The 26,852-nt window shown below is 29.9% G+C and overlaps 1 protein-coding gene across 1 annotated transcript in view; it reads right to left on the bottom strand.

Moving 5' to 3' along the window:
* Positions 1 to 9,387: 9,387 nt before the first annotated feature.
* LOC112693264 (carbonic anhydrase 13) overlaps positions 9,388 to 26,852 on the bottom strand; it is a gene marked incomplete at its 5' end in the record, with an annotated part of 34,950 nt that continues 17,485 nt past the window's right edge. The window contains 6 exon segments of the mRNA XM_025568253.1: positions 9,388 to 10,263; positions 18,833 to 18,939; positions 19,147 to 19,264; positions 19,935 to 20,030; positions 20,550 to 20,668; positions 21,150 to 21,350. Of these exon segments, the coding sequence (XP_025424038.1) occupies positions 10,123 to 10,263; positions 18,833 to 18,939; positions 19,147 to 19,264; positions 19,935 to 20,030; positions 20,550 to 20,668; positions 21,150 to 21,350 (782 nt within the window). The 3' untranslated portion in view covers positions 9,388 to 10,122.

Genomic DNA, 26,852 nt, shown 5'->3' with positions numbered 1-26,852 from the left:
TGATGAATTACTCGGTTTGGCTGTCGAAATCGACGCACGCGCATCGAACGGATAATAGACACCGTAGTAGTTAGTCGACCCTGCAGTTTTCATTCCGACGTCGTCGTCGATTATTATTATTTTATGCAAAAAGGTGAAGTTTGTGCGGACCCCGGAAAGTTGTTGAACGGGCAACTTATTGTACCGCTTCGGTGTTTTAATGGCTTATGCTAAAGAGTCTAACGGCGTACATCGCCGGTAATAGATATTGTAGATACGAGGTGGCCAACAGATCGATCGCGACATGAGTTCGAGTCGATCGCAAATCCATTTCATTTCTTTCAGAAAACAATTAAAATATTTATTTTCTTTTTGTATATATTTACATTTTTCTTCAACCCACGAGTATAACCGTTCGATCAATAACAATTAACGAAGGCAATAAACAGTAATAATATATTTAATAATAAATAACTATGAAAAACAAAATTATAAACTGGTATCGAGTAGCTATGTAGTTACTCTAGCTATATTGCATTAAATAACGGTATTCATCCCGTTCGAACAAATTGATAAAAAATATATAAAAATACGTGTTTTGTAAAATTGTTAAATTAAACTTTTACTTATTATTATTTTAAACGGAAGAAATAAAGGAAACGTAACGCGCACGTATATAAAATATATATTTTTTGCTCGATGAAACCTTTTATTTATTTATTTTTATTTTCGATTTATCGTGAAAACCTAGAAAAACTCAGAAAAAGTTGGCCACCTTTGTTATAAACAAATGAAAGTATATGGAACCGTACAAAAACTGGGATACGATAGAAATAATTGCAATACACATATGGTAACGAGCAAACACAGTTTACAGTTATCACTGATATTAAATCCGCTTTAAATGATGTCTGATAAGATTGAGTGATATATCACTGTTCGATGTAACGATTGGTTCTCAGACTTTTGGACATAATTTTACCTTGGAATGAGGGGAGGGAAATCGATTTACTCTCCACCCAAAGTCGTAAAATCTTTTTTACAATAAAGATTTTTTACGTCTTAGATACGGGAGAAAAAAAACCTTTTATTTTTAATTACCTTTCAAATGAAAAGTATTTAATCGACGTTTCAATTATGAACGATTACCATATTAATGGACTGGTACAGACAATTTTCATAGTGGGTTTGACACCCTCTTAACGTGCCCGACGACCTTGACGGCTGAGCCCGCAAATAAACGGTCGATCGGTTAGACTTGCGCTTGTTTCCCACTACCAGTGGACGGTCCCGGTGATCGACCAGCGATACGGGATGTTTCGAAAATAGAAAAATAATACGCCGACGTTGTTTATAAGGTCGAAATAAAACGAAACGGTTTTATCTTTCATTACGTACATCGTGACGGTCGAATCGCGATAACGTGTGCAGGTTATTTGCGTTTACCTCCGCTGAAAGTGGACGTTTTCCCTCGCGCGCAACGATCGCAATCGTTCGCTATCAATAACGGCCCGTTATTAATAAGGACAAATTAATATATCACTGATAAAGTCCACCACCATTGGCGTGCGCGAGAAGGGTGCCGGGTTTGCACGAGAAACATATTGAAATATAGAAAATAACATGGATATTATGTTATTTATGTTTCTATTGCATTATTATTAATACAGTAGTGAGGAATCGATGAATAAAAATCAGACATGCAATCGTGTACGTCACGGCCTTTTAGACGCGGACTGCGGGTGAAACGGCGTCGGAGAAAATCGAAACCTGTTTCACATACGGGAACCCATCCGAAGGAGTCATGTGAATACCTTTCACGTGACATGATCAGTACACGAGAAAGTTTTCAGAATACGGATATTTATGTGGTTTTTGTGTTTTCCATGTGGAAATGAAAATGTCCGTGTACAGATCCTATTCGTAAGAGTTTCTGAACAGGCCCCCTGGACGACGAAAAAACCGTGTTATCGGGAAGAGCTTAGGAAATGTTACGTGAGCACTCTTTGCCCCGGTCGGTTGGACGCTGTGGACAGTTCTCGAGAGCCACGAAAACGATATGAAAGCTACACAATTAAAACGTTAGGAAACCGATAGAACACCCGCTATCAACAATCTGCGCGTCCACATCCCAATCTAGTGGCGAGAACCGAGGCTTATCTTGGCCAGGACGTCCTCTAGTTAAGGTTACTTTTAACACGCTTACGTCGTGTAGACGACACTGTTACGTTTTCGATTATACTAGAAATTGCGCACGTGCCGCGTTTTCTGAACTGTGGTATCCCCATGAGAAGGCCTTATCCACGTACAGGACAGTGACAGCGTTCTATGAATGTTATTTTATTCGCCTGCCATTAACACTAATCATCACTTGTCATTGGTTTTTTTGATTTTAATTCGATTAAAATAATAATAATTCTAACGAACATTTAGTTTTAATCCTGCTAAAAGCACAGTTTTACAAACTATTAAGTCTGAAATAAAAAAAAATGAAAATAAGAATTAAATAAAGAATAATGACATAAAATGGAGTATTCGGTAAATATTGTATACATATTGATTTTTGACAAATACATACTATATATCCATCCTACTATATCGGATAATGGTCGGTTCACGACTCAATCCCTTATCTGCCTATCTAAATATAAATAATATTCACATATCTTGTGAAGTTCAATTGTTTCAAACCTGTGTTATACATTTCATACCATCACTAACGATTGAATCCTCGGAGCTACAGCCGTGTGCCATTTAACCTAAATTGTGTCGTTACAGTGCATGCTTAATATTTAAGTTATCAAGTTTATAATTACTCGTTTTTTAAAAAACCTGGTAACAAATAAAATGAATAAATAAAATGTTATTAAAACAATGTGTGCAAAAAAATCAAAATGATAACGAAATCATATACTAGCTAATTAATTATTCATATTCGGCTTCAATGAAGTGTACAACATCAAAGTTAGTACAATAATGCAGCAAAAATAAAACGACGTACATTTAATAATGTTAAAATAAATATCTAACAAAAACGAATGGTTCTAAGTTATGTAGAAAAATACCTTATAAATTTATTGCCAATCGTTATTTCGTAAGGGTACGATGATCCTATACCATTATTAGGTATATTATAGCTGAAAAAACTAAATATTAATTCAGTCAGTACGCAATTGGTAAATAATTCGTGACTAAAATATTTTTTCTATTGTCATAAGAATTATAATTAAATAAAACTGAAAAATTTAAAACACAGATAATACGATAGTAAAAATACTTCATTCTTAACGTTTTCGTAAAACTATTCAAAATCAAATGCTCAATATATTCTGTTCAGATGACTTTTACGAAATTTTAACATACTAATTGTGATCATTTCAAGTTGTTCTAATAAACACACTAATAACTGTCGTCGAACACCGACAAATAATCAATAGTTAAATATCAAAACTATTGTTCCTCGGTAAGTAAAAATAATGCATCGCGTCCATTCGTTTCACGGTGTTTCTATCGAAAGAAAATAAAACACCGTACTAACAACTGGCTCCGCGTGTTGTTGCTATGAAAGATTCCTTTATTTGTGCACATTTAAATTAAAAATTAAATCGTCTCGTTCGTAATGATGTTCAACACCTAATGTTTAGGTCCTTAACAGCCGTCGAGTTTCACGAAAACAATCAGGGCAGCGAGCCCAGACTTTAGAATCGTATATCCTTCTGCACCGGTTTCGGCAAAAAATGTAGGTACGTGCACGCACGGCCTTTCGTGTCGTTCATACGACGTGTACAATACACGGCAGGGTAGGTTTGAACGTGTCCGGTAGTTCGATGACGGTACGCCGAAGAGACCAGCCGACAAAGGCGCAACTAGGGGTAGGGTTTGGGGGTTGTAACCCCCATCCCCTACCCACGAAATTTTTCTGAGGGTCTTACAAATTCTACGTAGGAAATAAATGGCTTATCACGAACACGCAAAACGGCTGATTGATATAAATATGAATATTATTCGATTATAATTGATAACAATAATAACATGACAATATAGAACGTTTTGTAACGTTCCGTTCAACTTTGAAACATCAATAACCTTGCTATTACGATTTCTCGATAGCCAATTGTATAATACTTTTTTTTATGGTATCACAATATGAAATGGAAGTTAAACAGTTTAACATGTAATTTAAATATTTTACTCATAAACCTAACTAAATCTTACTTACTTATCCCCACCAAACACCTGCGGAAAATGCTTATTTTTTCCAAATTAACGATTCTAATGGTTATGAATGCAGCTAAAGTGCTATACTTCAATGTTAGAGAATTTAATAATGAATACGCGAAGCAGCTTCATTTAAGAATTTACCGATAAATTTTTTTTATTTTTTTTTTTTTTAATTTATACGGTTTAAACATTTAAAGTCATCCTAATTATTCGTTTAAATGTAATTAATTAGCCGAATGGTTAAACAGTACAACATTATTACTCTTCGCGATGATTTTTCTTCAATAATAAATCATTGTATAAACCGTATAAGTGCTTGAGAAGTAAAATGTTCACATAGATAATACATCATTTAGTAAAAAAAAAAAAAAAAAACCATAAGTTATAGGTAATTAACCAATAAATATCATATCAATGTGTCACAGTTATCGCTAACATATTAGCACTACTCCGTGCATAAAAAGCATATTATTTTTTTGATCCAGCCAACAGTTCAATGACGGCGTTTCGATGCCGACGGTTCACCGATAAAGTATATGATTAACGATAAGCGAACGGGTTGAATACACGGGGGAAAAATGTAAAACCTATTGGTTTAAAATAATTTAAAAAAAAAAAAAAAGCTATAAAACTGAAATTATACATCTGTCACGTACTAGCGTTTCGCGATTTATTTGAATTTCAACAATTAATTATTAATTTAGCCGGATATTTTTTTTCGAATAAATCATTCACAGATGGACATCGTGCGCTCCGGTCGAGGAAATTATTTATTTATTATTATTTTTTTGTGGTGTATTAATGCGCTTCTAGACTCGTTAGGGCATTCAGCCCATTACAGTTCGCATGTCCGTTTCGATCGACGATAAGGATAAATTCGTTTTCGCGAAAGTGGAACGAAAGAGTAGTATTGAAATGTTCTAGCTCGTTACGGCGTTAAAAAGGATTGGAAACCACGTGCTTTTGGAAATCAATAACTCGTCGCGCCGACAGTCGGACAATCCAGCATCTGAACGATTGTTGGTCGCTTAATATTACGTGCCCATACGTAATAACAACATGTCCATGTTGACCCAGACACCTGTTTAAAAAATCAATCAGCTTCGTCGTGAAACGATAAGTTCTCACGCGCTCGTTGGAATTTTAAAGTAACATCCGTCGTACTCGCAACGTTCGTACAGCCCTTAAGCTTTAAAAACTTACGTTTCGTGCTAAATTTACGTGATACGATTCGATTATCCGAACGAATAATTTCAGGATGACTCGAGTGTTCCGGACGATGAAATATTTAAATAAACACGACCGCGATTTACAGTTATAAATAATTAAATCAACGGAATGTTAGATTGTATTTGATCGATAATACGTAAGACCTCTGTTTAAAAAATCGATTGTATAAAAATAAAAATAGGTTGATTCTAGATTAAATCACAGCGTGAATAAACAAACAACAGTCACTTCGCGTTTCAATTCGTAACACTCGGTTAACGGATAACCGATCGGTCGCACAACCTAAGATCGAATAACGTTTTCTTCCATATTACATTGTATTATCTGCTACACGCCAACGTCGTAACTATACTGGCGCAACTCACCGCCTCCCTCCAATTCAATGGCAAATTGAAATTAAAAAATACCTAAGAAATTCGATCGCAATGAAATGATCAATACTATTAGTGATAGGAACACCAGAAAGAAGGAATTTTAAATTTCCAGCTTTAATGAATAACCTTTGAATGTATATAAAATAGTATTTTTTTTTATGACGCAGAACAAAACTCCAATTTTATTTAAAGTAACACGTGTAATACTGTATCTCCGTTCAATAAATAGAAAAAAATCGAAAAAAAAACAATCTTTTTAAAAATGTTTTCCACGAATATTAAACTACTAACGTATATATTATTTGAACTATTGCAATTTATTTCTTATATTTACAATCTCTATACGTACATGTTTATATTATAAAATTAAGAATCAGTGGGATTTTCGCGTTTGAATTTTTGAGCAGTTTGTTCGAGCTTAAAGTGTAATTTGTAGTTTTTAACTTCTAACAAGCAAAACATCAAGGCTGACCCCATCGAATTGGCTTCTTAGTTTGTTTTTAATGAAATGCAATTAAGTAATTGTATCGATATAAACGTCTATAGTATGATTTATAATCTATATTATAAAGAAAAAAATCTCGATGTCCATACGTATTCTTAAGAACCACAGATTGTCGACCCCTGGTCTAGGCTTTTATCGTGAACACTTTCAACAGAGTACGCTTTTCGCATACGCATCATATATTGATCACAGGCATTCAAATCACCAACGGAGAACGTGCACGTCGATAACTATGTAAGCATCTACAAGGAGATGCTCGGGCATGACCGTCCGAAGTAGGGCGGGAGAATAGGGCAAGTGCCCTAGACCGTCTAAAGTATTATAAATTTAGAGGGCGTCATAAAAACTGATGATAATGAGAAAAATTCGGTGTATTATTTAAGAAAGGTATTATACTGAAGTATCTACGATTATTACGTATCGAATTATATATTATACCTAAACTATTAAATATGAAATCGTGTAAATAACGAGAATAATGCATTACGCGTCAACAGTAATGCATAAATGTTACTAAAGGACAAAATATTATTGATAAATAACTTAACCTAACACGTTCAAGGAATGAAGGCGATTGCACGCTAAAAACGCGATGTTAATTGTATAAACAAAAATTTATGGGGAGGGAAGGGGGCGTCAAGTGTGGTTGCCCTAGGGCGTATTTGATAGTTAGAACGGTACTATGCTCATGTACACTTTTGTCTGACCGTCAAGAACGAAGATAATGCATAGGCATTGTTCGTGCCGTACGGGAATCGGGTACATGGACATGTCCGGATTTCATGGATTATTCAATTCAATTTTGCAGTTCAAAGACTCATTTCTGTATTCAAATAAATTTAATTAAGGTTATGCGGTAAAGATAAGTTAATTGGGTATTCAGTCATGGCATCACTGTAAGTTATAGAGGTATAATAAACTTAACAATTCAATAACTTGTATAGGTAACTGATGATAAAAAAATTATAAAAACTGTTTAAGCCACGATAAGTATACTGTAATTCAGTGGTCTCAACCTTTTTGACTTGCGACCCAATTTTCTTATTTTTTCACGACCAATATCGGTTTCGTTATTCATTCGTAATTTTTGATAAAAATAAAAAAAGTTAAAACTGCTTAATATATGCCGCTGCAGAAGTGCTTTTATAACTGAATTAATAACCATTTATATCTGTCTAGGTATCTAAGTAATATTTAATGTACATTATGAGAAGTGATATAAAAATAAAAATAAATACATGTAATGATACAGAAAAAAAAGTAAATGTAATAATACAAAAAAAAAATAGTACCACGTTTGCAAGTTTTATGGATTACATTTATATACATTATACTATGGATTTATAAATTATATATTTTAGGTTTATAATCTTCAAACCTTGTGATATTTGAATCTGACTATTTTCGTACAAAATACTCTATCTCGGCACAATTTTACACTATGTAATTTATACATCGGATATTGTACATTGACACAGAGTTTTATCGATGAAGTTGGGCCTTTTTGAAGCCCGATTTGAAGTTCATTCATATCTTCTACGGATATAAAACAGTATGGTTTCGGGTTTAATCGAAAATTATTTTATCCGATTTCATATGGCATACATAATATAATATTACTATACTTATAATACAAATGTATGAATATGATTTTTTTAAATTTCAAACTGAAGACTTATCGCGACTCGCAGTTGGGGTCGCGACCCATCGGTCGAAGAGCATTGCTGTAATTCATAGAAAACACTATTACATAATTTGTTATTAAACTTTAATTACTAATGGAATGATTTATTTTACCTGTTTCTCTTCTTCTGCTTCGCTTTTCTCCCAACCATTTGGGTTCGGCCACCCTAGTAATTTTTGATAAAACTATGTATTTCGCTGTTAATTAAAAACAACAGTTAGTCGCATAAAATGCGAACACAAATCCGGATACGAATTTTATTAAAACCCGGCTTTTCAGATGTTCGGATCCCCTGCTCATCCCTAGTGCGCGCACGCGTCCTACTCCGACAATAATACCCACGTGGTCATCGAACAAGGTCCCTGACTGGTCCACCAGTACCGTCTCCCTCCATCCAACGCCACTCCAATGCACCACCGATCGGTTGTGCATCACGAACGAGTTGCACAATAACGTCCAATCGATAGCATACCCGTTGATCCTTTTTAAGAAATGTTACAGCGTTCACGTGGCACGCCTATTCGGTTACGGCGAACCGCGACGATCACGATACAGCCATACACGGAATCTGCCATAAACGATGCGCGAATCCCCGTGTACAACCGCCAGTCGGTTCATTTACATGTAATTGAACCGGTGGTTCGGACGAAACGGCGTACACTCACGCACGTATTACACGACTTACTACGATACGTCAGTGTTACACATCGATATCTGTTTCGACACACGACCGCGCGTTCGCCGTCCAAACAATGAACGCTTTTGGACACGCGTTTCCAATGGCGTACACAGAAAATATTTTCGGGAGGGGCTACTATGGCCAGAGTTAAATTACCACTGCTGTCTATGAATTACTAACAAGACATAGTAGGCACTTATCTACATCCCATCTACGTCCCAAAACGATTTGACGTTGGACGCAAATACTAAATAAACATAAAACACCATTAAAATGTAGCAAACGTTTAAAATAATTTTTAAGTTTTTTTCAAACCATTTAGGAGAGGGGGGCTGTAGCCCACTAGACCCTCCCCCTATATACGCCACAGCGCACGTTTCATTATTTTTCGACGAGTCGGATTCGAGTGAGTTTGTGATCGCTAATCGATAATCATCGTGCACAGTAATAATTCGCTGTATGGTAGCTGCGTACGACGTTTTATCATTGTTCCGGATCGTTATGTTATTCAGTTGTTAAAGAGCGTAAAAAAAAATTTAAAAAAATATGTAAAAAAATTCGGTATTGACTTCAAAATCGCTTAGTCGATAACATTCGACGGAATTCAATTGTTTTACCGCACTAGTTGTTGTTCGTCAAATATCTTTCTTATGAAATATCGAAACGAAAAAAATTCAAAACAAACAATACGACAACGAAAAAATGTGTCGACGAATAAAAATGAATTAAAACACCGTGTATTTATTGTTTTAGAACAACATAGTAATTCGTTTCACAAAATATATGCATGTGCGTATTAATTCACACGAATTAATGATAAAATATACTAAAATATTAATCGTATATAATATCGTAAGTAGAATTATAGAAAAGAAAAATTAATATAATTAAAAAAAATAATCAATTACTCTCAAAACGTAATATTATGATTAACAAATAAAAAAGGCGAACGCCTGTGTTAGTTATAACATATGTATACATACGTGTATATATGTATGTATAAAATAAAAATAATAATTGATGATTAAAAATAATAATAATAATCATTATACAATCGTATCGCAAAGTATGAATCTATAATCATTAGTTATAATATAATAATTATAATTAAAGTTTTACGATATCCGTCACATATTGTGCATCATATTATAATTCTTTTCATGAACGAATACATTTCAACGTAAAGCAAACTAAATAATAATTATGTTTTCCCTTTAAAACAAACAGAATTAATGAATAATAATAATAATAATAATAATAATTATTATAATAATAAAAAAAAAACGTCCGTATACAATCCACGTTCGCACGAATACGACGAAGAGAACCGTGGAGGACCTGGGTAAACAGCTTTTGCGTGCGTGCAGTTAACGGCGGCGGCGGCGGGCGGCGGTCGGCGGAATCATATAGTTTGTCTTTGGCGGGCGAAGGGTGTCGATCCATCGCCGTCTTACATGGCACCGCACTCCCTGAGCACCCTGCTGCCCAACGGCAATGGCGGTCTGTAGTTGTTGACCAGCTGCGGACCGCCATGCGGATCCGAGCAACATTCTTCCGGCGTTTTCATCCGCATGCTCCGGAACGCGTCAAGCTGCAAAGAAAATTTTACAATGGTCGTCAAAACGTTGCCATCGGTTTTCCATGACGGACGTTAGGAAACGGTATTTTTTTTTTAGAGGAGGAGTCTAAAAATATTTAATTTTTCCCCGCCCGAAATCGGTGTTATCCGCCGATAACATATAATACCAATAAAACCTTTTGTTAAGAATATATTTCCTTTCGGAGTATTTTATTTACATGTTACAATACGAAGGCATACGAAGGATTACGGATTAGCCGATACGGAAACATTTCAGGGGCTCCTGTGGATATGTGACCACTGATCTATCGAATTCCAATGATAGCAGCCGGTCTTTTCCCCAAGGGCGTCCGTAATGTTTTAGGAAGACTAGGCCACACGTTAAACGAGTAAAAGTTGTTGTGAGCCGTTAACATTTTTATAATTATAGTTTTGATTTATAATTATAACAGGATTTATCGTTTTATTTATATGACAATACATTTTATTTATTTTAACAGAGAAAAAAAAATAGAACATTCCAAATTTTTAAATTGTTTTTTCCGAAAATAATAAAAGTATAAAATCGAAAAGAAAATCACCTGCTCTCCTACAACCGGAGAACTTTCGTACCTCCGTGAGAAATAACGACAACGTGTTTTCATCATCGCCAGTGTATCTATATAATTGATTCCCGGTCGTCGAATAAGATTTCATGATTCGACGCAATCAATTGGTCGCGTTAATTTACGAAAGTGCTTTTATTTCCACATGAAAAAATAAGAACTAGTAAGGGTAACTGCTGATTACGGTTACTAGCTCAATAGAGAACGTTATATATTTACATCCGAGTGGTTTCAGAAGTCGTAAGTATTATACGTTCATAACGGTATTGTGAAAGTTACACAAATTATACACTCTTCACATTTTATAACTGCGTGATGGTGATATATCATGCTGTTATAATAAATTCGTTGAGGCTATTAAATTACAAAAATAAATTTTCTGTACCTCTTATACTCCTTAGTCCTTTTTAAAATATTTTATTTGGCCAAATGTTTTGCTTATCCTTCAGTATAACTTAACGGATATGGTAGAATATTTTATTTTAGTACAAAGCTAGATGAATAATAATGAAGTATCGTAAAAGCTATACATTTAAAACAATTTACCAACAACTTAAGCTACCTAATATTATTAATAATAATGAGACATGTAGTTTTTTTCGATGCGAATTGAGTAAAACTTGTTTGTGCATAATAATTTATCATTTAATGAATAAAAAGCAAAAAAAATTTTGAAATTTTTATATTTTTTTTAGAAAGAATGATGAGTAAGAGCCATTAATTTTACAACAATGTGGATTTTCAAGTATTAAAAAAGCAATAAAATTTTAGTTTTAACATATCTATTACTTTTTACAATTTTTTATTTGAAATATAGCAATAAAATAGTGAGAAAATTTTGACAATTTCTTGGTATATCGAACTATGTTTTCAAAATTGATTTTCGATTACGATTACTAACGCCAATACACGCAACGTCGAGATGAGTGAAGAAAAAAGAGTCATAACTATGAAAATCACTTGACATAATTTGACTCAATTTTAGAAATTCCTAGGATCTTATAGTAACGCAATTTCGTAATAAGTATGAGTTCATTTAATTCATATCTTCACTCCAAAATATTTATAAAGCCCTTAAAATCGTTCCTCTCAGCATCACTATCAAACAATACAACTCTAGAACATTCTATCAGTGTGTTTTCCTCCATTAAAATGGAAAAATGACTTACTTAAAATGCCACATTTTAACACAATGTCGCCTACTGACAATGTTAAAATATCATCTACGGACTAATTGTATCGAATTATTGCTTTACAATTTTTTTTACGATCTATCGAAATCCAACGACAACTTTTAAATTTTTGTAGCTCAGCGAGTTAAATTTGATGACTTTTACACCATATAACAAACATTGTTAAATATTTTAATGCAATATCATAGATATAGTGCGATCTACTTAAGTCGTGTAACACACTGGAATTTCATCTCATGTGCCGAATAAATTCCGTAGCAATACCTATAAAATTCGTACGGAGTATACGTTGAATGGGGTACGGTAAAAAACATTAAGCAACCGCAAACAATTTCTTGAATATTAGACAAAGTTATTGGGTTTTCTCCGTCCGAGTAAGTACCTAATACCCGTAAATTATTTTAGCATCGCACAAAGAGAAATGTTTCTAACATTTTTACGACCGCATGTAACCGTATATATATATATATATATACAATATCATCACTGCCCAGCGACCACTGCTATTCCTCTCTGGCTGATGGCAATGGCAGTACACATTGCGGGCATGAAATTAATAACCGTATAGGACCAAAAAAAAATTGATTTTTATTACGTTATACATTCGCTAACCCACGAAAGTGATAAACTAATGATTAACGTAACAAATACTTTCGGTGCGGTGCATTAATAATACGTAACTTTGAGACAATTATACTAATATTGTATTCTGTTAGGACTTCATCAATATTTTTCATTATATTCTATCGTAACGATATGATCGTTAGTGGTAACACCATAGTATAATATTATACAACAAATATAATATTATATTCTTCGAAGTTTCAAAGAATGTAAGCAAATATCTTTATCTATTATATAATTATCGCTATTTCATCGAGCTTGATTAGATTGCTTTATCGCAAAGATTTATTACAACATAATAATAATTAAATTTAATCTTATTCTTCTTTAATTTTAGTTTTATACAGCTGTCGGCTAAATACATAATATGCAATTTTAATTAACAAAAAAAAAAAAAAAAAAAAATAATACCCAAGAGAAATTATAATTTTAGTAACTGCTCACTAGAATGACATTTGTTTTAAACATACATGGTAAACAAAATTTTGATCATTAGTAATTCATTTCCAATTGAATGACGTTATCAATGACTTATCTGTAAAAATTAATGCACATTCTAATCTCACAAGTAAACGAAAAATGCATCCATTAAAGATGAAAGATTTGTAAAAACTGAAAATACACCCGGATGATATATATTTGTATTTTGTCAACACCGTTTAAAGAACAAATATTTCAACCGCAGAGTATTATTATTATTATTACAATATCGTTTCATAACCAATATACGGACTTGCAGACAAAGAGACGCACGATATCAGTTGAAACTATTGATTTTTAAACAGATTCTTGACTTAGGCACTTAAGAAAAACACATTTGTTCATATTTGGTTGTCTGTTTACATTCAACATATCTAACGTAACAAAATCACCCTATATAAAACATACATTGTGAAGTTTGAGTAGGATTAATAATTAAACCAATGTTATGGAATCAAAAAGGAAGAATACTTATAAAAGCATTTTTTTCGTAAAACAACGACTGACAATTTACAATTTACAATTTACAATTTGAGGGATTTCAGTATTAGATTTATATAATTTTTGTAAAAAAATATTCAAAAATATTCTTTTCTTTAACTTTCACGATATCAAATTTTATGTTATGATATTTATGTTTCATTTAGCGTGTTTTTGCTGGGCTGCGCGTTATAGATAGACAAAAACCACCGAACGAGAATTGACTTGATGCTATCTAGTGATTATGTTATCAATTAAAAAATTGTTTTATGTACTTCTCGTTCTCACATGATACAGTCTCTACTCACAAACTTCGTTATTCACTTGTTATTGTTAATATACCGTTTTAAACATTAGTCTTGTTAAAATTGATGTATATATAATGATTTCTAGAAAAAAATTAAATAAAATATAAGTAGGTAATAAAGTGGGTAAATATATTTTAAGGTATGGCGGTATAATTTTATAAAACAATTAATTTTAGTCCACAATAAGTAACTTAATAAGCCAACTACGATTGTGCGTCACATACTCTGACTTTAACATGCATTTTATTTTTATAACTACTACATTGCACAAAAACAACAATTAAAAATATTACACATTTACTTTATTGGATATGATATCAACTTTGGGCGTAATACATATCACATGTCACTATGTAAAACAATCAAGGTCAATACTCTTGTTACAGTTCGTAAATTACAAGTGAATGCCAATTCTCTAAACAATTTAATTATATACGTATAACACTTTTATAAAGTAGTTCCTATATAAGCATACAGAAGATGTTTTTGAAAAAAAAAAACAACCCCCGATGATTTAGCATTTTGATCTCGATCGTTGAAATAACTATCTCTTGACATACATAAACATTTGCATTCGGAGTAGGTCGTCAGGTTAGTAGGCTATACACGATTCACATAACATACGTTCTTAACAACATATTGATTTGAAATAATTAATGCGAATTAATATTACCATATATTAGATAGAAGTGATTTAATTAACTATTCTGTTCCAATTTGAATAAGACAAATTATTCAAAAATAGTTAAAGAAAGTGTCGTGGACAAAGGAAAACTAACTAATAATAAAATATAAAGATTTGATAAATATATTTCTTGCAATTTTTGTATTTTATACATACGAGCCTACGTATATGAAACGAACGTAAAAACAACGGGTTTTGACGAATGGCGAAAATAAGCTGTGTGCCGACTGCCGAGGCCTTAATAATACTAATAATAACTCCAATAATACAAAATTCATACAAGAGTCAGAAAACATCATGTGGTATAATATAGACTATGGTTTATCAATTTTCCATTTTATTGGAAAAATATTTTATTTTTAGCACAACAGCAACCAACACTACGCGATAAGCTACCTCTCCACGTCCCTTTTCTACACAAACCAATCATCTGTATGCAGTATGCACTATGACTATCAGGTCTGTTATGTTTATATTTGGTGACTGATGTAGTGACTGCAGGAAGAATTGAAGAAAGTCTATAATACTTTTAATATATAGTAAATACATCTATTATTTTTGAAAAATAAGTCGTCTGTCAACTTCAATAGTTCACAAATATTTTAGATATAGTAAAATAAAAGACCAATCAATCTGTAAAACAAATTCATGCACAATAAAAGTAAGTGAAAAAATTTTTGTTCAAAATGTTGTTTTTTTATTATTTAAATAATTCATTTTTGGACACTTTAAGTTTTGTTAATGAGTAATAACACATGAATGATTACAATTAAATATTTAAAAAACAATCACTGTATGTTAAGTCAATTACAACTTTAAACCGACAAAATTATTGTTTTAAAATAATTTTTAATTTTCTCAATTTAAAAATTTTTTTATGTAACTTAAATCTAAGAATTGGAACCGAAATTTTGTATTATTTAAAAACCGAAACTGAATTTCTTAATTTTCTATGAACCAAAACTGGAACCTAATTTCTTAATCAATCTTTCGTTAACCGAAACAAATCTAATCCTATATATTAATCATCAGTCTATCTCTAGATATCCTTTCCGTAATCTTCTATAAATTTGTTGTGTTTAACAAAAGTATTGAAACCCCGACAAAAATTTTAACTGAAAGTACGGTAAACCATTTAACACAGTTATAGAAATATTGATGTCACTGCACTGGTTTAGTATAAATTTCAAAATACAACGCTAGTCATATCACAAATTTAATACAATATTCAAACATCTAACTCGAAAGTATGTTTCAATATAAATTAAATTACCTTACGTATACTTATACATACTTACCCAATGTTATTACTCATGATTCCCCTTATATAAATATACGGCTAGATATATATATATATATATATATCACACGGTTCGATAATACACTATACAGTAATATTGAAGATGTTAAACGATACATTTAGTTCACATATACTTTTATGGAATTAGTTCTGATTTTTTAAATTTTAACTTAAAATTTATTTTTCACAACTTCAACTACTTTATACTCATACTAAATAATTAATAGAAGAAGTTATTTCTTAACGCCTTTCAGATGTTAATAAAACTAAAATAGTTATAATAATGATAAAACTCATTAAAATTTATTCATTCATCTGCTAATTTATAATATATTATTAAACTTCATAAAGTTAATTTTAGTTTCACTTTGGTAAATAGACACTCTCGATGAATGGAAAATGAATATATCAAATATGCTGACTTATTAGTTGATTATTTAATTACTGTAATCGAGAAATAATGAATGTAAATATTTGTATTGGAATGAAGCTTTAATTATTATTTAATACGCCTCGGACTTAAAAAAAAAAATCGACGGTTTTTGTTATGCATGCAAAGGGAATTAATTCACTTGACATTGACTCAATCTCAATGACTATAAACACATCAGTGTATATATAAATATAAATTATTAAACACTAAAGCAATGAACTTTATTTATTAAAATGTTTACGTTATTAGTTTATTGCAATAAATATTTTATAAAATTTAATTAAGGATGTTTTATTTCTTAGAAGAAATCGAATATAAAGCCATATAATAATTTTTATATCGATATTTTAACCAATATTAAAAGATAATTATACTAAAAATTGTTACAAAAAAAAAAAAAAAAAAATAAAAAAAAAAATAGGTACTTTTTCAATATAAAATAATCGGTTCTTAAAACTAATTTACAGTTATTACTTATAGTAAATTTAATATTCTAAAAATATTATTTTTGTACACGATTATTATTAAAAACTTTAATCATCATTTCATGGTTATAGTTAAAATTATTTTGCTTTCAACTATTTATGTTATAAGATTCTCCAAATTAAACTTGTTCAATATTAGTTCAAAATGTATTTATTCAAACCCAACATTATATCAAAAACAATGGAAACCCTAGTATTTTTCAAACACCTTAATTTTAATATCATAAAATATATTCTAGTTTAATAGTACGATTAAAATCCAATTTGGCGACAAGAAGTCCAAAAAATGCAAATAATATTATTTTGCCTCTTGTTCATAATAAATAAATCAGTATTATCATATTAAACTTTACAGAAGGATATTTTTGAAATTAAAATATAAATATTATAAATTTTAAAATTATCATTAAAATGCTGTTAAAACAATCAATAAAACGAAAACTAAAATATAAGTCCCTGTACTTGTTATCAACATTACATAAATAATTGCATTCAGAATAATTTAAAGAAAACTATGGGCAGAGTTGGGAAAAATTAAATCAAAATGACAAATAAAAAATAAAAGCATGAATAACTAATTATTTTGTGAATAAAGAATAGTATTTTATTTTAAATGGTTTTAGTTGTGAATAAAAAATAAAAAATTGTGAATAAATTGATTTTCTGAATAAATAAATAAAATAAATTGTGAATATTATCTAATTTTTATGTAAAAAAATTATGATAAAAATATATTATTCATAACAATAATTTATATAATAATGTTATTGATAATAATAAACATGACAAAAATAATAATAATAAATATTATACTGTATAAAATGTCAGCACATACGGCTACATCAAATTATGGTCAGGATTTATTTTAAATTAATTTTAAAAACGTTACAAAATCAGTAAAACCTTACGCGCCAGTAAATTGCATATCGAGTGCTTAACCAGTTGACCAGATTAGCCTTTCATGGATAAAAATATTATTTGATTTTTGGTTTTGATCGATAGCAGAAAATATTACAATAAAATACCGGTTTCAATTTTCAATTAAGTTAATATTTTAAATTATCTACGAATCATTTGAGATAAACATAACTATGAAGAATAATGAATAACGAATAACTGAATAATGTATAATGAACAAAAAAAGATCTAGAATAACCCATTAAATAATGAATAACGAATAATTATAATAATTAAAATGACGAATAAAAATAATCTAGAGTAGTCATATGAAAAATAAATCAATAGAGAATACATTTTCATTTAAATAATCAATCAAATAATTTTTTATTCAACTAATTCTCAACTCTGATAATCGTTTTTAATTTTAATATAATATAAAAATACCCGTGTCAGGTACACTCTATATTTGAAGAATGCATGAAATATATACCTACAGATTATTAGTTTTTATATATATATATATATATATAAAAAATGTAATTTATTTTAAAACAAGTGAAACTATTTTACAAGTATACGACTGTAGATTTTCTTCAGTTTATACGATAATAATAATTTAATAAAAATATTTATGTAGAAAGACTGATAATAAATAAAAGCAAAATACGCTATAGATAGATGAATCAATGTGTAAGAAATTAATCTAATTTGAAAACTACACGATTATAACAATACTGAATAATAGTAATATTTACTGTGAGCATTTAAAACTAATTATAATAGTTTAATACCGCGTAGTAATTTCTTGGCCTATAGATATACAGTTCTTGTTCAAATTTTCAAATTGGAATATTTAAGCAAATATAATATATATATATTTATGAATATTGGGCACACTCGAATATTATAATATATATTTTTTATACCTTGTGACGAATGACATTCAGACATCACAAATTACATTCACTAGAGATATTATAATTCGCTTATTCCACTATGAATATTCAACATTGAAACTATGAAACTAACGAAATAGTTTAACAAATATAAATTAATAATATATATTGAGTATATAAATCTGCATTTACTTGTCTTTCGGAAACTTCGATGGGGTTCTTAAACATAATCCATGTGACACATTCGGAACACGGCGGAGTCGTCAGTGAACCATGATATGTCCAGTATGTTTCGTCCTCTGAAAGTGAAGTATGCAAACAATATTATGCAAAAGCATATTGGCATAGTGTTCATGTGTATGTGTGGATACCTGGGTAAATACTGTCCGTGAGTAAATGGTTTTATTTTTCAAATAATATTTACCATATAGTATCATCAAACTATCACTCTCTACTCCTTTAATGTGTATTAAGTTTGTATATTAAGAAAAAATATGATTAATTACCAGGCAGCAAATTTTTCGGGTTGATTGAATTGGTTATTTCGGCCACTTGGTTGCGTAATGCGACCTGAGGAATCAGTGATACAATTTTTTCCAACTCGTCATGTGATTTGATTCCAGCCTGAAAAAACCAACACAATGATAGAACAACTCCGTTGGTATTGTTAAATGGCCGTCGTTAAAAAATATCATTAATTATTATCATAATAGTCCTATGATGGAGGTCACATCCTACTCGTATAATCAACGACAATCAATTTATCTGCGACGGATAATATATATTGTGAGGTACTCACGCGGAGTCATAAAATGACCCATTCTTCGGAAGTTTGCATGGTATTCTACTTGGAGGACCCGACAAAAATTCTAAATTTCCCGATTTGGACCTATCTATATAAATATAGATAAGTACAATGTTATTAAGATTAACTGACAGATTAATCTTATATCGGAGGTTGAAGTTGAATCCGTTTCAATGTTTCTAATCAATACGTTAACAACAATTTAAAAAAAAAAAAATAACAATCTTACTCGTATAAATACTACCATAAACGTGCAAATATGCTAGATCAGTTCCAAACTTGACATCATAACGAAATCAGAGTTAAACAAATGATAAAAGTAAAACAATTGACATAAAACTTAAAATATTATATTTCGTTTAGAGCCGAGAGTGAACTAGATCTATATACATATCTATATACATTTAACCAAATTCGACTTCAAACAATACATGACTTCTGATAAAGTCTTCAACTATGTGGTACACTTAAAGAATAAATATTAAATACCTGTAAGAACACTCCAAGTACTGCCAAACCATCTGGGTGCGCGATGGCTTCGGAAAACGAATTATACTTGTCACAATTCCAATGAACTAAATGTAGCTGAAACAAGAACCCATGATGAATTACGATGAATACTAACACACTAAATTGATTAAAATAATTTTAATATAATTATTTTATCAACTAAGCTTTTAAATAAAAATAAGACATGATTATAAAAAAAAAACTTTTACAAAGTTGTTGAATATATAGGTAGAGAGGTACGGCTGTATTTAATGAATTCAATCTCTCGTTACGATTATTTTTAGCATGCCTTAGTTGTTGACCCCTTGTAGATCAATAGAAAAATACAATAATAGCAAGTGACTAGCGAAATATATACGTATAAAAAAAGCGGTCTCACATTGTAATAATAAAACTCGAAAGGGAAATACTCAGAGGCCCGTAAAGGAGAGAATTCACATTGAGTAGGTAAGAAAAAATTTGCACTCATCATAGCTCTGGGAGTTTGAACATAAGATTATTTCAATGTATATATGGTTATATTCCAAAGCGATATTTTTTTCATTACATCCTATTTAAAAGAAGAAAATTGTCAAATACTGGAAATCCACTTACCTCGCCAGCATAAGGAATTCCATCGACGGTATGTTCTGATCCCTTAGAGCTAGTACATCCCCAATGACAATGGAACTGTTCCAATTTATACTTATGTCCCAATGGACCGCCAGAGAGTTCTGAAAAAGTAATACATTTTCATAAGAAACCATAATCCTTAAAACTTTTTATATTAGATGCAAGGTATAAATCATACAATTAGAACGACATTCTAAAATTTATTATACATTTTATAACGGACTAAAAATAATAATTAGGCCTTTCAACGTTTCAAATCTATTACACAGCATAACAACCCATCAGTAAGAACACATTTTAAATGTATACAAGTTTCCAACTGTAAGTGGGACGATAATGAATAGTACTATTTTAGCAATAAAGGCGTATTGTGTATAATTATTTACCGAACCCATAATATTATACATCATACTGTTCGAATAAGAAATTGTTTGCAGTTATTGTTTTGGGCGTGAATTGCAAATAATTTCAATACCTAGAGGTTTTGTACAACAACACACATGACATAATTTTTATCTTTTTGAAAATGAAAATGCAGTATTTTCATACTCAAGGCAATTTTGAAATAAATAAAATTCTTACCGGAACCTTCACCACCAGTAGCATCCACTTTCCAACCATATCCAGTGTTAATGATTTTTGTGCACATTTCAGGACAATAATTCCAGTACAAAGGCTGACATTTTAGAGTCATGTCATTAGTGGATTTCGATGTCTCAATATTTACGGGCGATTGCAAGGATCCAGCGGCTTGTGGGAAGAGTTGAGGCCAGACCGATGGTCCTGTAAAAATAAATGAAATACTAATAAATTAAACAGCATTGTTGCAGCAATATGCACGTCCTGATTCAAATATCAATAAGTAATTAATGATTTAAAATTACATAATAAATGACACGCAAGTTAAAACATAATAATACATAATTGATTATATGTGTCATCGGAGAAAGATTTAAATTGTGCATCTTGATTTCCATGCGTTCATAAAATCTGTATTTTATTATTTAATTGCCAAATATTTGAGCACATGATAGATCAGTTGCTTTTTATAATACTATAATTTTGTAGTAGGTAGTAAACACGATTACACATTTTTTAAACTCGTTTATATTTTAATTGATTCTAAAACTATATTATCAATGAAAAATATTACATAGAAAACCAAGATGAATATTTTATATGATATATAAATAACAAGTTGATTATCAACTACACATTAGATTGGCTTTTCATGATTGTAATTTACGTCAATATTTTAAACAGTCAACAAGTTATGGTTGTGAGACTCTGTCAGTTACGTCTGATATAGAATATGAATTTAGGACAAGGTGTGTAACCTAGGTTAATATTCAGTAATCATTTTAAACTGTTGAAGTTAAGACTGTCCATCAGACTTTTTAATTTTCAAAAATTCGAAACCCAGTGCCCATAAACCGGTTTTGCAAAATACTACTATCCCTCAAATGTTATTAAGAGAACGTCACTAAGATAATAGCAATTTTTAACCATTCCGAAGATATAAATCATAAACCTGAACAAGTGAGAAAGGAAATCAAATACAAATCCCGATTGTACTTAATATACTTCGGGTTTGGTAAATTGAGTCCCATTTTATTAATTTTAAGTAAACTGAGTTCCTCATATAAAAATGAAATCGATAAATTGAATCCCTCGTACAAAAATAAAATCGTTAAATTGATTTTCTTGTACAAAAATTAAAGCGGTAATTTAAAATATGGTAAAATGCTGTTTTTTTTAATTTAACACACTTTTAATTATATTAACAAAATTGTATACTGCTTACATTAAACTTACATTTATCAGTTATCACATATCACATCCATCGTTTTTGTAGATAGGGTGCTTATATAAATGTTGCGTAATAATACGGAGCAAAATATAATCATATTTAACGATGAAACGATAGAATACACTTACCTACTCGGTGAATTTATAACTATATCAACGATTATATTTATAATTTAAATACATTTAAATAAATTTAATATATTAAATATTTTAGACGGGTCTCAATTTACCAATTTCGATATTATTATTGGGACTTAGTTTACCTATTTCGAAAAAAGATAAATTCGTTTGAGGCTCATTTACCTACGCTCATATACTTTATACCCTACATTAGAATATTACAAAAAAAAACACTAGCTAAATTTACAGTAAAACATATTCATTTTTAAGACGCAATATTCTGTTATGATGAATCATTCAAGCCAAATAATGAATTAATAAAACAAAAAAAAAGTTATAATTTCATCTCGAGATTTACCTGTATGATGTAGATTTTCTCAAACAATTATATCAACCTCGGAAATATTTAAATTTTATACTGAAAATCGGAAGGTAATATTGTTTATGATAAATTCAAATTAACTTTTTGTTTTTTACTTACAAAAGTCGTTAACGAAAAAATCTTATTATCCTTAAAAATATTAATTAAAATGTTACTTTGAACCGTTGAGAAAACATTTAAGAACAATATTTTGAAATACAACAAATCGTAATAAAGTTATTTCATAAATCTATAACTAACGGGATTTGTTTATTATTGGTTATTCATACAGTAAAACGACGGTTAATAGATCGATTAAGAGAGTTACCACATACCTTGTAAAAACTTACAAATATGTTATATTCTGTAAATTCATATGGTTGTAATTTTTCAAATATACCATTTGCATTAGTTTTTGTTATATTTATAGTTAATTTAACAAAAAATAACCCTCGATAAGCAAAAAAATATCTGGTAACACTATTTTTGATCAAACAAATAAAATTGCATTTCATAATTGTTACTGTGAAATTATTTTGATACTCATAAAAAATATATTCATATATGTACTGCAAATCTATAATATGTATGAATATTCGTCAAATCGTTACACGTTTGAAAAAATACCACATTTAACCTTTGATATCACAAATCACAAAGCATTTTATTTATAAAATTATATCAAAATGTTAAATTTGCAAATCGGTCATGTAGTCATGACAATTCACATTAGTATGGAATAACTACAGCTCGAAAAGATAAATCAACGTTCAGCAGTTAATGTGACCAAAATTTGAATAATATGTAACATATAAACAGTATAAAATGCATCCAAGAGTGCACGGGACTATAAAAACTGGTCGATCATTTAAAACTTAAATTTTTCGTTTCCTCAATTAACATGATAAACAATGTTTACTAACGATAATAATAATTAATAAAATGATAACCTTGAAATTTTATCAGAAATTCAATGGACATTTAAATTTGAATTAATTAATACTTAAAATTAATATTAATTATGAACAATGATTCTTTCTACTTAAGAATGCGCAATATGTACCAACACAAGCTTAATAAGATAATGTTAGTCCTTTTTTACATTTCGACTAGTACGTTTCTAAATACACATTAATAATTTTAAAAAAATATACAACTTCAATTCGAAAACGTTAAATTTATTTTGAAGACTTTTATGAACCACCATTAAGCATAAAATTAACTAGTTTTTTCAAAATCAACAAATAATATTATTTCCGCCAGTCTTTTTACGCAGATACCTATGGAATATTATAATTTATCTTTGCAATTACTTTTATTTGAATTCATATAAATAAAAATTTGCATAAAATAGTATATATATATATATATATAAATTTAAACACAGCAGTGATTTAATATCGTATTTCGATGAACGCCAAATATAACCGGTTACCAACGATATATCGGGAGAGCCCGGCCGGTGTAACGTACTACTACTTATAGCCTCGCAAATTATTTGGCTTTCACGCCGACTCATCAAGCCCGCGGTATTTAAATTGCAATCTAAAAAACGTCGGCCAACCACAGTAGTGAGCAAAGCACGTAGAGTGTAAGACGTAAAAGAAAAATTATTTATGCGATAAACAAGTGTGTGTCAATATGGGTGTGTGTGTGTGTGTGGGTATTTAATAAATGCGAATACTAACATAAAAAAAAAATAGAAATAGATGCGGAATAGATTGTAAAAATTGTATACCATCACAAAATGTTTTCTTCGTAAACATAAACACATAATAGCATGTTCTCAAACTGTGTTCCGCGGAGCCCTAGGACTTAAACAATCAGTTTTATATTAAACTCGGTCATTATAATTAGTTAAACAACTACATTTATACAGATTATATATAATTGTACACAAGCAAACACGCATATTAATTGACTTCCATTAAATTAAATACTGAAGTACTGGTAAATGTAAAAAAAACAATGTTCACATTATAACCAAATGGTATTTATATTATATTTTGTTATTGAAATTAAATTAAATATTTTGTATTTTAATGCATATGAATTATAAAAAAAAGGATAAAAAAGCAAACCTTTGATACATTATTTTTTATGAATTGTGGTTTAAAATCAAAATTCTTAGTCATTGCGGTTCTTAGTGAAATTTTTATCATCAAAAGGATTTTGCAAAAGTTTGAAAGCCACTGCATCAGTACAATAACTCGTGTGTGAATGTACGTGATTTCTGAAATCGTTGAAGTCTGCGATTTGTACACAATATATTTTTCACGCATCGAGTCACGCAGTCCACATGATTTTTTTTCTATTTGTTTTATCATTTTTATTTAGGTGATCAAAGACACCACTTCTAGTTGTATTACTAATTTATAATATGAAAACGATTGACATTTTAAAAAGAAATTTGTACTACTAAACAATATAGGTTCCCATAAAATGTAATCACGTCAAACAAACAGAAACTCACGTGGTCTATTATAATATTATTTCCAAAACAAAAGTTTGACGGTACATGTTTTATAGCCGTATAGGTCGATAGCCTACTAATGCAATTCTAATCACGTCCAAAGCACGTGGTATATACCCCGGACGACGGTTTATGTCGAATATTTTACGGTTAGAGAAAAACTTGTTTAAAAACTAACACTAGGTATAGTAGTTGTGGTAGATCAAAATAATAGTGGTATCACCATGGCGTAATGACAAACATTGTGGTGAGCTTAGACAATAATAACAATGTAATGGAAATATGTACAAGTCGGCATTATTTAACAAATTAACATCGTCAAGGTTATTTCGGTGATATATACAAAGGTGGTAAAGATAATACGTGAAGTTTTTTATTGCCATCGATAAATGCGTATACCCGTACGTGTAATATTTTTTCTAGGTTAGTTCATATTTATACATTATATGTAAGTACAATATACGTCATATTGTTATATATTAACTTCCTAGAGAACAAGTAATCAACGATGTATAACTTGCATAAAATAAATATATAATCGATATTTCAAAGATTGAAAATTATATATTTATTACAATTTGATAATGCATACACACTGTAGAATTAGCAAACAGTGTTTTGTTTCTCAATATAACATAGCTATTCATTCAGTACCTACTCAATAAATTTTAAATCATTACATCTTAACCGATTGTTAATAGACTTTTTTTTTGTTATTCATTCATTTTTAAACTTTTATACTCGATGTAAAAAAATCAATATAAAAAAAATAAGAATCTAAATAATCTCTAAACTAAACATTTAGCAATGCTAATAAATAATAATATAATGGTTAAATTAAAAAAGAAAATTTTTTTATAAAATTAATTATTTTTGCTTTACGATATCGAGAAAATAAAAATGATATCCATAGTAAAAAAACATATAGTTGATTAAAATTACTAGATACTAATCAACTAGTATATACTGTCGATTGTGTTAAATTAAAGTACACAGTTAAAGGTTTTATGGTTACTTCATCTCCATTTGATATTTTTTAAATTGAAAAACAATCAATTTATTAGGTTTATTTTCCAGAAAAGGTTGTCAGAACTTTATGATTTCATAAGTTAAAAATTATATTTATTTTAAAAATTAGTACACTTTTTTAACCATATGTCATAATATTAATCATAAAAAAAAAAAAACAGGAAATATAACAATTAGTAAATCATCGTGGGATGAAATATAAATACCCTAAATATATATTCCACACACATAGGTCAAATATAATTAAAAATGACAAATTTATTACTAAAGAACTTCGTCTCATCATATAGTTATGTGGCTAATTAATTATTTGATCATTAAAAACATGTTCATTACTTGATGACGTCCAGACATACAATGCATAATGATTTTAAGAATTAATCTAATATTATAATTAGTAAATTTTATAATGACTAAAAAAAAAATCAATCATTAATTTGAGTACTGCAAATTATAGTTAATCTACAGGGTAATGAGAATAAATTAATATTAC

The sequence above is a fragment of the Sipha flava genome, unplaced genomic scaffold (genome assembly GCF_003268045.1).
Source record: "Sipha flava isolate LNK unplaced genomic scaffold, YSA_version1 83_pilon_pilon, whole genome shotgun sequence".
NCBI classification, from domain to species: Eukaryota; Metazoa; Arthropoda; class Insecta; order Hemiptera; family Aphididae; genus Sipha; species Sipha flava.
The sequence above is the reverse complement of the archived record's forward strand: the minus strand, read 5'-3'. Positions and strand labels throughout refer to the sequence as shown.